At 43.7% G+C, this 12,973-nt stretch overlaps 1 protein-coding gene across 6 annotated transcripts in view; it reads right to left on the bottom strand.

The window, feature by feature from the left end:
- The window catches only part of rapgef2a (Rap guanine nucleotide exchange factor 2a), a 28,428-nt gene that overhangs the window by 4,656 nt on the left and 10,799 nt on the right, over positions 1-12,973 (bottom strand). For 2 of the 6 annotated variants that reach the window (XM_027024015.3, XM_081714381.1), the window contains exons 5-21: positions 12,837-12,912; positions 12,434-12,601; positions 12,060-12,077; positions 10,661-10,783; positions 9,926-10,103; positions 8,729-8,865; positions 8,192-8,350; positions 7,764-7,916; positions 7,465-7,629; positions 7,233-7,340; positions 6,928-7,131; positions 6,726-6,834; positions 6,330-6,573; positions 5,925-6,085; positions 5,642-5,656; positions 784-1,024; positions 196-579 (exon numbers count right to left, since the gene is read on the bottom strand). In XM_027024015.3, the coding sequence (XP_026879816.3) occupies positions 196-579; positions 784-1,024; positions 5,642-5,656; positions 5,925-6,085; positions 6,330-6,573; positions 6,726-6,834; positions 6,928-7,131; positions 7,233-7,340; positions 7,465-7,629; positions 7,764-7,916; positions 8,192-8,350; positions 8,729-8,865; positions 9,926-10,103; positions 10,661-10,783; positions 12,060-12,077; positions 12,434-12,601; positions 12,837-12,912 (2,643 nt within the window). The remainder of the gene's footprint in view (positions 1-195; positions 580-783; positions 1,025-5,641; positions 5,657-5,924; positions 6,086-6,329; positions 6,574-6,725; positions 6,835-6,927; positions 7,132-7,232; positions 7,341-7,464; positions 7,630-7,763; positions 7,917-8,191; positions 8,351-8,728; positions 8,866-9,925; positions 10,104-10,660; positions 10,784-12,059; positions 12,078-12,433; positions 12,602-12,836; positions 12,913-12,973) is intronic. The other 4 variants (XM_081714379.1, XM_081714383.1, XM_081714380.1 and 1 more) reach the window with 3 other exon arrangements.

Here is a 12,973-nt window from a genome sequence, read left to right as displayed (position 1 = left end):
GTATCATAACTTTTCATAGTATTCATAGTATTTACATAGTATGTGTAAATACTATGAAAAATCCTTAGTTTGTATCCACTGCCTGACCCACAGAATGCAAAATTTAGCATTAAACATCTAATGCTAATGGAATTTCATCATTCTTTTAATCCACTAATGTACCAGAGTCCTGACTTATAAATACTACGGACTAACCTGATAATGGCAAACATGGAGTTGAAGTTTCGGCATTCCTTGCAGTGTAGGGCGACTTTTATGAAGTGTTTGATGATCTTCATCCTTTTGGACTGGTTGGGCTCCCGTACAATCTCCGTAGCGACCCAGAAGGTCTCTTGATTTACGAGGTCCTCGAAGCTACGGAGGCTGGTGGGGAGGTCGTGTGGGCAGAGTTTGAAGAGGTCTAAGATGTAATCAGTGGGCTCGATGCTGGCGAAGAGCAGGTAGTTGCGTGCCGATAGCTGATTTGCTATTTCGGCGGAGCTCAGAGACAACAGGCACACCTGGGACTCCCGCTGCATTTCCTGAGCCTCCATGTCCGAACACAGTGTCTCTGTCTCCATGTTATTCTTAAGGTAGTACCTGAGAGACAGAGGTGCATTTACACACACAAAGGAAGGCACATATGCATACACAGAGATGCACGCATGCACACACACGAAAGCAAAAGTTAATGGCCAAGGCTAAAAGCAACACTGACTATCTGACTACTGTTCAATAGTCATGCTTAAATCTGGAATAAAAACAGGAGTCCCAAGTGTGGCGAGTTTGTGTGAGAAAGCCCACCTGGCACAGAGCTGGATCCTGTCTGCCAGTTTTGAGAGTTGGTCTGGAAGTCTCCTCTGTTTGATGACACCCTCTGGCGTGACGGACACTTCACATAGCGAGTAAGCTTCTGGGCCAGCTGTCAGACCATACTCTCGGATCGCCAGGTTGGCCGCCTCTCTGGCCGTGGTGTCTCTGTTGATTAGCAGGTAACGACTTTGCTGGTCAGCTTTGAAGACGCGCAGCACCTGATCCTGTAATTCTGCAGAGCAACAAACAAGGAAAAACAAACCAAAACGATGCTTGTACAGGTCCTCTAAAAACCCGCCCTGCAATTTGGAAAGCTTTCACTCCATTCCAAGTCAGCAGTTTCAGTCTGATATTGTCTGCAAATCACATTAATGTCTGTATGAAGATGAACTGCAATAAGGGGTCCCATCCAAGAGGAAGAAAATTGACCTTGAAAGAACATGTAAACGATATTCAAGGCCAACCAATCTCTGGTCTGCTTTTTCTGATGGTGATTCCCAAAATGTGCCCATATTTGGGGTGCCAGACTGAAAGGTGGTGGCGGAGTTGAATGAAAGCCTACAAGTTCAAGGGTCATCATGCCAGGTCTTGGAGCCTGCACCAGGGACCCCAAGTCATTACACCGATCACATGCATGTGGGCCAGGGGTGGCCAAAGTAGCTATGAAATCAACCTATGGGCAAGTCACAATCTGAAACCCATATCACTGGAAATGAGAGAAACGGTATTAAACGGCGGTATCTAGGGGCCTGGAGCAAGAAACAAGACTACTAGGACTACAACAGACAAGCAGAAGATCATTCTTGGCACCACAGAATTAAACACAACTAGAGGGGGAAAAAAGAAGGTGATCGCTACCTAACAAGAAAGGTAGATTATGAAGAGAAGTCAGAACAGTGCAAGTAGTACAGGTATACAGCCAAAAGATCCAGACACTGCCAAATCTCTGCTCATAGAGATAAGTGACAGCACATAATAGTTAAATCTAGAACAGGCAGCAACTAGGAGGAAGAGACAGTCATCTAGAAAGTAAGACGACTTTCTAAAGCAGCTCAAGAAGACCTAGACCTAGAACCACAAGACAGGTACCTGGAGCCAGGATGTGCTGAGCAGAACTGGAAAAAGAAAAAAGCCCAAGACAGGCTTTCACAGAGAGGGAGGGAGGGGGAGAGAGCAAGAGAGCGCAAGCGGGCACAAGACACGTATCCAGACCTGCTAACCTTAATTGAAAAATAAAGAGGGGAGCGAGATCTATTTTAGTGATGTCATAGATTAATAATTCACTTTCAACCTGTTAAGAGTCAGACATGATCAGCAATGCTGTTCTCTCTCTGATGATGTAACCCATAGGTCAATATACTGCTTTAATATTCTAGAATAGAGGGTTTATATTAAAAGCCTGTCACTTTAAGAGAACTCAGTTTTGGTGTATTTTGTTAAGACACATGTCGCCAGTTATTACCATCCATTTTACAATGGCATGGGCACATTATTATTTACTAGAATGAGAGTGCATGATGGTTAGAATATCAGCGCGGTATAAGCTGGTCGTTAAGTTCAGCTAACTGCTTATCTGTATCCACTGTCAGGCATCACTGTTCAAGGTAATAAGGAATCCCCCATTTTACCTCATAACATGACAAATTTTTCTCATTGTGACAGGTGCTGAGCCGGACCGAGAAATGTTGAGCTGAGCGTACAGAGTAGTGCCTAATGCATTGGGTGTTTTTTTTGTGCAAAAAATCACTTATACACAAACAGATCACATACACATACAGATGCACACACTAAATGCACACTTTTCCCTTTGTGAATTATTATTGAAATCATACACATGATTCATTCTCTTTAAATTGGAAGAGAAGAGCATTTAATTTTACTGTGAACAAATTCTATTTAAAGTGAGCATAGTCATAATTGAGGTAAATAAGCACACTACAGTTCCAGAAAATATTATTTTGAGCTTAATATAGTAGAAAGCTACCTGAATCCACTCAGATTTTGTTTTCTTTTTTCCTGGATTACATAGGGGAGAAGGAAAATGGCACCCAATGTGGAACCTGAGTGAATTTTATAACTGCTATAGGTATAGAGTATAAATTTTAAGCATTTACCTGATAAATAACTTAATTTGTAAAGAAGTACTCAAAGGAAACTGTCGATAACATTATAAACAGCAAAGTGTGTATGCAAAATTTGGCTCTGACCCTGTGTTCACAGTAATACTGCAGCTGAGGTACAGAAAGTTTTTACTCCCCCGGAGAGTGTAGTAAAAATGTAGGTATATTCAGATTTAAAAGTGGTTTTTGCTAGTTTGAGGAGAACCTTTCTCCCATGTTTTTGGATAAAGAGCAATGTAATTCTGGAGATGGCCCCCCTTGACAGGTAATTCAGATAGATGAACAGAGTCTATAGTTCAGGAACAAATCACCAGAAATAAACAGCATGAGGTTGCTAGTGTGAGTAATAGATGATAGAACTATTTACTTCAGAGAACAGACACTAAACATCATGTCAGTCCAGTAGATTTGAAACTGCGTGCCATCAGATAGTTTAGAGGGGATAAGCAAATAAGCCCAATAGTCTCAATAAGTACTACCCAAGAACGGAAAATTCCGTTATGAAATTCTGTATTCCCACTTCTATCCGAGGTACATCGTGTGTTAGTGGTGCACAATGGCAAGCATGGTTCAGAAGTGCAAACTCCAAGCTCCAATGCCTCAGAAACTAAGAGTATTCTGCCAAACCTTCTACTGAGGTGGATTTCAGCATATTCCATTCCATGCTAGACAAGTCTTCAGTGATGTCAGTCTTTCTGAATGTCACCAGTATCAAATAATACTGCATCATTTGTGTCCCCTTCCCTGAACATCACTGTGTATAACTGAGCCTCCTAAAATGTGTCTACAAAAGCCTAGCTTTGAGAGCTGGACAATGTCAGTGCTTATGTAACTGGGGCGAAAAGGTGCACATTCAGGTCTTGGAGACCCACGAGAACAATGGTGAGAGTGTTTCTGATTATCTCTGCCAGCTCCACTCTACTTTACAAAATGTCGTGGAATGTAGCAGCCTTACAGAGCGAAATGCTGATGCTCAGTTATTGAAGTAATTCACCAGGGTTGCTGGGAAATTTTGGTTGTCATCTTGCATTTCAAAGAGGCACTGGCTGATTCAGCAAAGAAATGCATTCCATTTTATGAACTTCTGCTACACACCAGATCCCATGAACATAAAAGCCTGCTAAGAGTCTAGGACACAGTGCCCCATGAATTCCAGTACAGCCAAGGTTTGTGCCAAGACTCACATGACTATAGAGGGGATTACTGCTGTATAAACATGCACAGAGCAGCTAGAGGAAAATACAACAGTTAGAGGTTGAAGCTGCTACGAAAGCTGACACTCAAGAAGAAGGAAAATGACAGTAGTTTTCCAAAATACACGGTGTCAATGACTGTGGATAAACATCACAGAGTGATTAAATTCTGCTATAAATGTTCTAGAACTTATGATAATCACCAACAGTTGGCTGACTCCCAAACAGCTCTCCTCACACACACTCCGCCTCCCTGCAAAAACCTACAAATAACTTCCCTCTACTAATAATAAACTAGAGCTTCTCTGACTACCATTGACTCTGGTCTCTTGATTTTGGGCTGCTCGCCAAGCATGTAGAGAAGGGACTGGACAGAGAGGGTAGTTGCATTGGGGCTCAGTAAGAGGATAAATAACCTTACAGCCATAACCTGGTGAAAGCCAGTTTGGCTCACAATTAAAAGTTTCACAAATCCTTCAGAAAACAAAGTTCTGAAAACAGAGAAGTGCCTAGTGGTCTAATTGGAGTGTCATGTGAGGGCACAGCCTGGCTGGATTGGTCACCCAGAAAGCATTGGATCAAAGTTTAAAGCTCTGGTTGAAGAGCCACTAATGTGCCCCATACCTGGAGGGCTGCTGGTCCAAAATCAGATTGTGGATATAAACCCAGAATCCTACAGCAAAATCCAAACTGCAGGGAAAAACATCTCTTGGCGTGGCATCATGCTCCCTTCAGAATGTGTCACCTCAGAGTGTAAACTGACTGACTGAGATATGCATTTAACACCTGAAAACTATGATGGTTCTTAGAGTCCTCCTAAGCAAATAGCCCATTCTTTGCTGGAGTCTTCTAATAAGCTGTCTGGTCATACATGTATTATTGATCTGCATCTTAACTTTTGAATAAGCCTTATTCCTCCAGAGTTTAATGAGTTTTGTAAAGAGTTTGCTATTTTGAAAAGTATCCAAAAAGAAGTTCCTCATGCTTTCACCCAACATGATCTTGATGTTGGAACTGTCTAGTGTCACACACCATACTGAGCTTGAAACCCATATTTCATTTTAGCATGAAAGAGATGTGTTTCTCCGGCAGATTTTGAGGACTTGAGGCATCATCTGAAGGAACTACCAGATTGTGGAATCATAGAGGAATACAATACTTTTTGTTCTTGTCCACAAAAGAAATCACGATCTGAGAATGGTTGCTGACCAAGACTTCCAGTGCGAAGGGGGCCAATCATTCAGTGCTAGATCACACCAGACTTCAAAACTACTAAGATATTTTCAGTCATTTCAGATTAAAGTCTAGTTTGGCTCATCTGTTTTATTAGAGAAAAAACAAGCCTAGTCTTTTGTACTGCACATGCGGACTGGAGTAACAAATTGTATAAGAGTACCTTGATGTCAAAAAGCGCATTTGCTACGCAAAACACGTACAAGTTGGCAGGTCTGGGTGTCTGGGAGAGAGAGCGAGAGAGAGAGACACAGGGCGAGACAGGGGCAGCGGTGAAAAGCCCAGCAGTGTGCGAGTACTCACGAGTGAATCCAGGTGCTGTGAGCGAGAAGAAGGTTCCGGAAAAAGTTAGAATATCACAAGTATTACAGACTTGTTTAGCAGGGCACTCATACCTTCACACAGACACAAACACAAAAACACACACATGCGCGCACGCACGCACAATGTAGTTAGCACTGCAACAGACAGTAAGGCAAGAAGGGAATTGAGAACAGAAAAGCTGTGCTCTGGGTAAATGGTTTTGTTCTAGATGTTTCTCTACATGTGCTGTTAACAGCTTGGTGTGTTGGAGGATGATGGTTACCAGGTGGCTGTGTGCTGTAGTCAATGATGCGCTGTTGGCCTTGGGCCAAATCAGGGTTGCTGGACGACAAGTTGCTGCTGACAGGCATGGTGGGAGGACCCTGCTTGGTCTGCCTCAGGCCAACGATGCTGTCATCTTGCGTCTGCCCCAAGCCGAGGTCACTGTCATCAAGAAGAAACATCAATTTCCATGCAATTCAATGAACATGCAGCGCTGAGAAAACAATTCAGTGTCAAACAAGGCTAGCAAGTGAATCTTTGTACATGTGGCCTATAAGTGTGACTGTGTGCGCATGTGCATATGCAGATGTATGTGTGTTGGTCTGTGCACACATGTAGGTAGGTGTGTGTGTGTGTGTGTGTGTGTGTGTGTGTGTGTCAGTGAATGCATGCATGTGTGAGGTACCTGTATGGTTTCTGAGGTAGGATGGTGATGCGCGTTTTGTCTAGAATCTTCATCAGTTTGTTGCGGCCGCCCACTGTGTGTGCTTTGACTTTCTTGCTGACCTTCTCTTGACTTATGACCCCAGGAGTGACCCCAAGCTCAGGAACAGAGTAGCGGGAGCTTTTCTTCCCATCACCAATTTTAGGAAGGTGAGGAACCCCGTTCTTCCTTTCCTCCGCTATCCGGGTCACCAGTTCCTTAAAGACTGAGAGAGAAAGAGAGAGGGGTGTTTTTAGAAGATCTGTATATAAATACTGCCAAAAGGGACAAAAACATGCAAATAGAGCTACTAATATATTTGATGAATGGGTGTCAATATAAACTTGGGGATGCATGAGGGGTAGTAAACAGACTCACCTAAAAGGTTGGTTTTGACATTCATGGAAAGATGCAAGTTGTTCTTGAGAATGTCAATGGCTTTGGCCAAATGCACATTCTCAAATGTCTGTCCATTAACCTCCAATATCTAGAGTGAAACAGGGAGAGAGAAAAATTTGGATGAAAATCATCAGTGAGTTAAAGAAACATTTAAGAATTTTCCAAAGTGAAGTATTTTAACCTGATCTCCACGCTTAAGCCCCGCCTCCTCTGCCTTACTGCCCACTTCTACACTGTTAATGAAAAGGCGTGTCCCCCGCTCTGCACCACCAATCAGAGTGAAGGGAAGGGCCATTTCCCGAGAGGCCCTTGTGATGGAGACCAAACGTGGTTTGGCCTTAGCAGCACATGCGATGTTCAGGAGACGCAGCTGGCCAGTCATCTTCTGTAAAACCGGCAATGAAAGGCAGAGAGGCAGGGGGATTGAGCAGGGAGGAGCTTACAATGGGTTCTGGCTTGTTTGTTTAGGGTCGAGTCTTTTCATACTTCTCTTTCCAAACAGTTCTGAAACTCCTCCAGGAAGGTGGTCATGCCAGGGTCTCCCTCAAAGTCACTGAAGTGGTTATTGACCCACAGCAATATGACTCTTGTCACCTAAGGGCGGGGGTGTTATCAGAGAGTGTTAGAGAGGACAAGGCAGAGAATAAAACATGGGCTTTACCTGTGTGTGTGTGTACGCATGTGTGTACACATGACATACAGACAACTGCAAGCATACCTTATCACGTAAACTAGGGTCATTGAACCAGTCCAGCATTCTTTGGCCCAGAATGAGAGGACTAGACAGGAAGGTGCGGTAGGTAAGCAGGAAGTCCTCGATGTACGTGGGGTCCACCACGGTGTGGTCCTCCACTAAATGCTGGATGAGCCGCTCTGATGTGCCCTGTGAGACATGTTACCTTTGGCTTAAGTGTTTGCCAACACAATCTTGTGCAAATCTCCTTTGCCACAACAGCGATCCATTTGGAAAATAATGCAACTTAACCAAAACAAAATCACTCCTCCCCAAGTTGTCACCTTGACAACGATGTGACCCTTGCGGGTCCCTGTGCGGTCGAGTTCCCGATGCTCCTTCACCATGACAATCTCGCCCTCCTCCTCCAGCCTCTGAGTGTTCTGCTCCACCTGGTTCAGAATGCAGCAGTAGTCCTGCTGGGCTATACACACAAACTACACAAACCCATAAAAAATGTGTTAAGTCAGCCAAAGGATAATTAAGTGTGCTTGAAACACTGTTAAAATTATAGTGTAACAAACAAAAAAAAAAAACCCCAAACAAAACCCCCCCTCAAACTTGTGCACAAACACACTCGAATGCCCTCACACAAAACAAAATATAATCTAAACAGATTATAGAAATATTACATACATACATACACACACACACACACATACATGGAGCTACACGCACACGCACACACACACACACACACACTCCTTCTCACCTGGCAGTCGTCCACTTTAGTCCTCATGATGCCGACCATCAGCTCTTTGTCCATGGAGGGGGAGACCCCGAAACTGCCTCCCATGCCAACTGTCTCACACTGTCCATCTGGATACATCACCTCCACAGCTCCATTCAGGATAACTGACCATGAGTCCAGCTTTAGTGAACACACACACACACACACACACACACACACACACACACACACACGTTTGGGGTTCACTCTACCAAAACACAGTAACCCTGCTGCACATCAACTGTGGTCTCCCTTACGCCTCTGTTCTCAAAATGTTCGCCAGCCAACTGCAGCTTTATATTTCCTGATATTACACCCTCCACTCACAAACAGTGCTACGAAAGTGAAGCTCTGCCTTCCCATAAAGGCTTCTTCATGACATGATGATCACCACAAAGTCTGGCACTTAAAAAAAAAAAAAAAACCCCAAACAAAAAACAACAACAAAAAAACCCCAAAACAAAACAAACAAACAAAAAAACCTACAGTACTGCAAAGCTGGTATGTTTCCCGCCTCACCTCCTCGCCGTGGTTTAGCACGATGGTTCCAGCACGCTCCACAACGGCAAACACCATGACAGTACACAGCTCCCTCCTTACAGACACGCTCAGACTGGCAAAAGCCGGCAGCTGCTGAACAAACTCCAGCAACTGCTCTGAAGGAGGAGCGAGAGATATGGGATGAGGAGGGAGGCAAGGAGGGAGAGAGAGAAAGATATTCCTTTTGTGACTTTCTTTGACAATCTTTGACTAAGCATCATCTCAGTTGAAAAAAATCAATAGGCTAAACACACACAAAAATCCAGAAAGTAACTGCAGTGTACTGTAGTTAAAGATGCAGAGGTAGTCAAAATTGCAGTGTAGTACCCAAGGTTTCCAGAGAGGTTTCAGAGGTGCATCATCAACTTTACAAGTGCTACTGAAGTTTTTTTTGTGTGTGAATATTTCAAGTACTCATACAACATTTCAAGGTCTACTAAAAAAGTGCCTGTTTTGCTGTTACATTTATGGCATATTTTGAAACAGTTCCAGTTATAGCAAAAATAATATTTAAGCATGAAATAAAATCACAAGCAGTCTCTGGTCGATGGATTTGTTGAGATTTTTTTTAAAACGGCCCTTTAAGTGGCCGAGATTCATACCCCTGTTCTAGGAGGAGAAACCAATTTATTTTATACATTAATTCCACTGGACTCATCAAGAAAGTTTCTTGTTGCCATAGCAACAACTAGCACTGTAAACAGATACACCATTAATGCAATTCCCATTCAAATGTCTAGTGAAACATCCTTAATTCTGATGGTCAGAAGGTATTCAACAAAACGATCAGGTTTTTCCAAAGTAAAACTTCTAACATATCTTGCAAGAGACAGACATCCAGTAAAGCATGAGGAGGAATATGGGTGAGAGTTAATACATTTACATGTAGCACATGCAGAGCAGTTGCAGGCTATAGTACCACAGTTATTATCCAAATGGTCAATTATTTCACTTTTGAGCATGACCTTGTTGTTTCTGTCTTGTCTATAGATTACTGGAGGTTCTCTGTCTCTGCATCATCCTGAAGGATGCTGGTGTTGAAGTATATTATTAACCAGTGTTTATTTGTAGGATAAAGTAGGACACCCACAACCCAATTTTGAAAGCTTTTGACCCAAGTGCTAGACAGGCTGAGAAAGGCTGTATGTAGTGGGAGGTGGTGTGCGCGCGTTCTACCGATGTCGTCGTCTGTGCGGTCCATGGGGTCCTTTTCCAGGCAGTCCCTCACTATATCTCGACTCATGAGGGGGTCCCCGGACCTCCCCACATCTTCATCGTCATCATCATCGTCCGAGTCCACTGCTGTTTCAGGCAACCCGCTGAGATCCACATCACCGCACTCACTCTCAGTAGCCTGAAAGTTACAGAGGGATTGGGGGGTGGGCGGAGAGGGAGAGGGCGGGAGGAAGAGAAAGAGAGGGAGATAGGGAGGGAGAAAGCACACACACTAAATAAGATTTTCTAGTTTATGGAATGTGAAGGTAATGGGTAGAGTAATGCAGAGATTTGTAGTCTATTCTATTGTATACTAAGATACTTCTCTACACCTGTATGCAGTTTGAGATATTAATATACTCCTTGTCCACTGCTTGGTGTGGATTATGTATTACATTACATTCGGGCTTCTTGCATGTGTCCAGATTGATGGAAGGTCGAATAGAACTTGTATTTGATTCTGAGACTACGAGTGCTCTGCATGTCCCATTCGTGTTTGTGTGTGTTTTACTCTTAAGAGTTGTGCAAAAAGTGGGGCAGGTAGAAGTAATCCAGAGGCTATGAGCTGATAGGACAGATGAATTCTGATGCAGGAGGGTTTAACTCTGCCTGCGTGTTCTCCAGATGTTCATGGGCTATGCCTGCAATGTGTGCTGGCCTCATTGCAGAGCAAGGAGCCGGACAAAACATGCGTGCCTGGTAAATATCTGACAGGCTACTGCTTCCCGAATCACTGGTGATGCTGGAACGCGACTGGCTGGAGGACACGTGCAAGTGGAGATTGTCCGAGAGGTGGATCTTAGAAAAATCTGCAGGAAGCTGAAAGAGTAGGACAATTTGTTACACACACACACACACACACACACACACACACACACACACACACACACACACACACACACACACACACACACACACACACACACACACACACACACACATATATATATACATTCTGGTGTGCATTTGACAACAAAAATACTGCATGTATGTGATGCCTTTTGGCATCTAGTTTTATGATAAACCAAAGGATTAAGATGCTAAATCCTCCTCTGCTTGGTCTACTTTCCATGCTTTCAGTGAGTGCCAATTGCCACCCCCACCCCCACCCCCCCATTTTAATTAAATTCAGAGCAGATTAAGGGACTAGTTGCCATTTGCCATGTAAAATGATGTGCTACGACTTCTGGGGTCAGATTGAAATAAATCGAAACAGAACAGAAAACTGAAATAATTTTCTTCTAAATGTTCTCAAAGAGGCTGGACCAGGTTGAACATGTAATGCAAGCAAGCAAGCAAACACAAACTCTAACCCCGATGACATCTTTCAGGGGAGGAAAAAAAAAAAGCTAACATACACAAAATATTTTACTAAAACCATAAAAAAAATATTCAAAAGGACATTTCTATTGCTGTGAAGACACTAATATTCAACATCTGTAACAGACAATAACATCTGTAACTCAGAACCAAAAAGTTTAAATGGATTTCACTTTGTTTATTCCACCTTCATGTCAGTCTAATCCTCTGGAATGCTCTGCTGATCTCCACCCAGCGCCTCCCTCTCTGCCTTTGCTTCGCTCCTCAGTTTTCCTCCTCCTTTTTTTTTGCCTTGTTCTGTCTTTCTTGCAGGCAGCACACGCTGCTCACTTGAGGCTGGCTGTATTGTTATCCAGCAAACTCCCGTGGCAACACACCTAACAGAGGTAAGGTGAGTAACACCCCACCTCCCCTGCTCATTCACCATCTCCGATGGACACACAGATTACCAAGTGTTGGCTGGATACTGTTTTGAAGGATGGGGGTGGGATTTGAGGCCAGGTGCCCCCCACTACCCTATTAAACCAGTCACTAGAGCTGATCCTGCAATAACAGACAGTTCACTGAACAATGGTTTTGTTTTAACCAGAAAGAGAAAGGCAAGGCGTATGAGCTCAAGAGCGGAAGAGAGAAGTCTCATGCTTGTGTGCATTTAGCTTGTTAGTATGTGCTTAAAGGCAGGAGAAACTAGCAGAAAGGTACACAAGCGGTAACATTGCTGTTAGGAAATACAGGGAGTATTATGGGATGGCTGAAGGCACGGTGGGAAGGTTACCTGGGATTTTGAGCATTCCTGTAGCCGGGGCGGGGCGGGGGGTGGGGGGTGGGTTAAAAAAACAAACAAACAAAAAAACCCCAAAAGTTACAGATTGTACACTTCGAATTTAAAGAGAACTCACGATCTCATTAAGATTAACTCATCAAGATGACACCGATTGTAAGGAATTAGTATACCAAACTCAGTTATACTAAATTAGTCCGCTGCTTAGAAAAGATAGAGGGAGGAGTGGGGGTGAGTGGAGGTGACGGAAGGGTAGCCACTGTAACATGTACCCTAAACCACATGGAAGTGGTTCTTCCACTAGAAAGTAAACTACTTTACCCTTTTAAAATATGTTAAATATTTTTTGTGTGTTTTTCTGTACTTACCGTGTGGTAGCCTGGTGGCAGGGGAGGCTTGCTGGCGGGATAATGCTCAACCGTGTCGATGATGGTCTGTCTCTCTCCGCGCTGGTTTATTTTCCGGAACCTTCTCCTGGACTGCCGCTGCGATGCCTGTCTGTGAAAGTACTCGTCACTGTCCTCCATGTAGTCCACCTGAGAAAACACAGGGAAGAGGGAGACTGTGTGAAACAGCTTGAAAAAGAGAGAGAGAGAGAAACACCGGAGATACAATTCTAAAGCTTATTTCTTTATCTGTTAAACAGAACACTTGTTTTTGCCCAACAGGCCTGCTTGGCCCTAGATCAACTCTTTCATTGAGAGCACGGCTATTTTACTGCCACACAATTCCGGCTGCACCTTTTCACTTGCCTGTGCGTGCACAACTTACCACTATCATTTCTGAAGCCTCAAGGACTATACACTCGCACCCTCGACGCAGGCCACCTGCAGAGCGCTTCCCAAAGCTGAGAGACAGTGAGACAGAAAACAAGAGAGAGAAAGAGCAAGAGAGATTTAGAAGTGCAG

Source organism: Electrophorus electricus, chromosome 5, assembly GCF_041902795.1.
Source record: "Electrophorus electricus isolate QZ-2024a chromosome 5, ASM4190279v1, whole genome shotgun sequence".
NCBI lineage: Eukaryota > Metazoa > Chordata > Actinopteri > Gymnotiformes > Gymnotidae > Electrophorus > Electrophorus electricus.
Note: the sequence above shows the minus strand (reverse complement) of the source record. Positions and strands in the feature narration are given on the sequence as shown.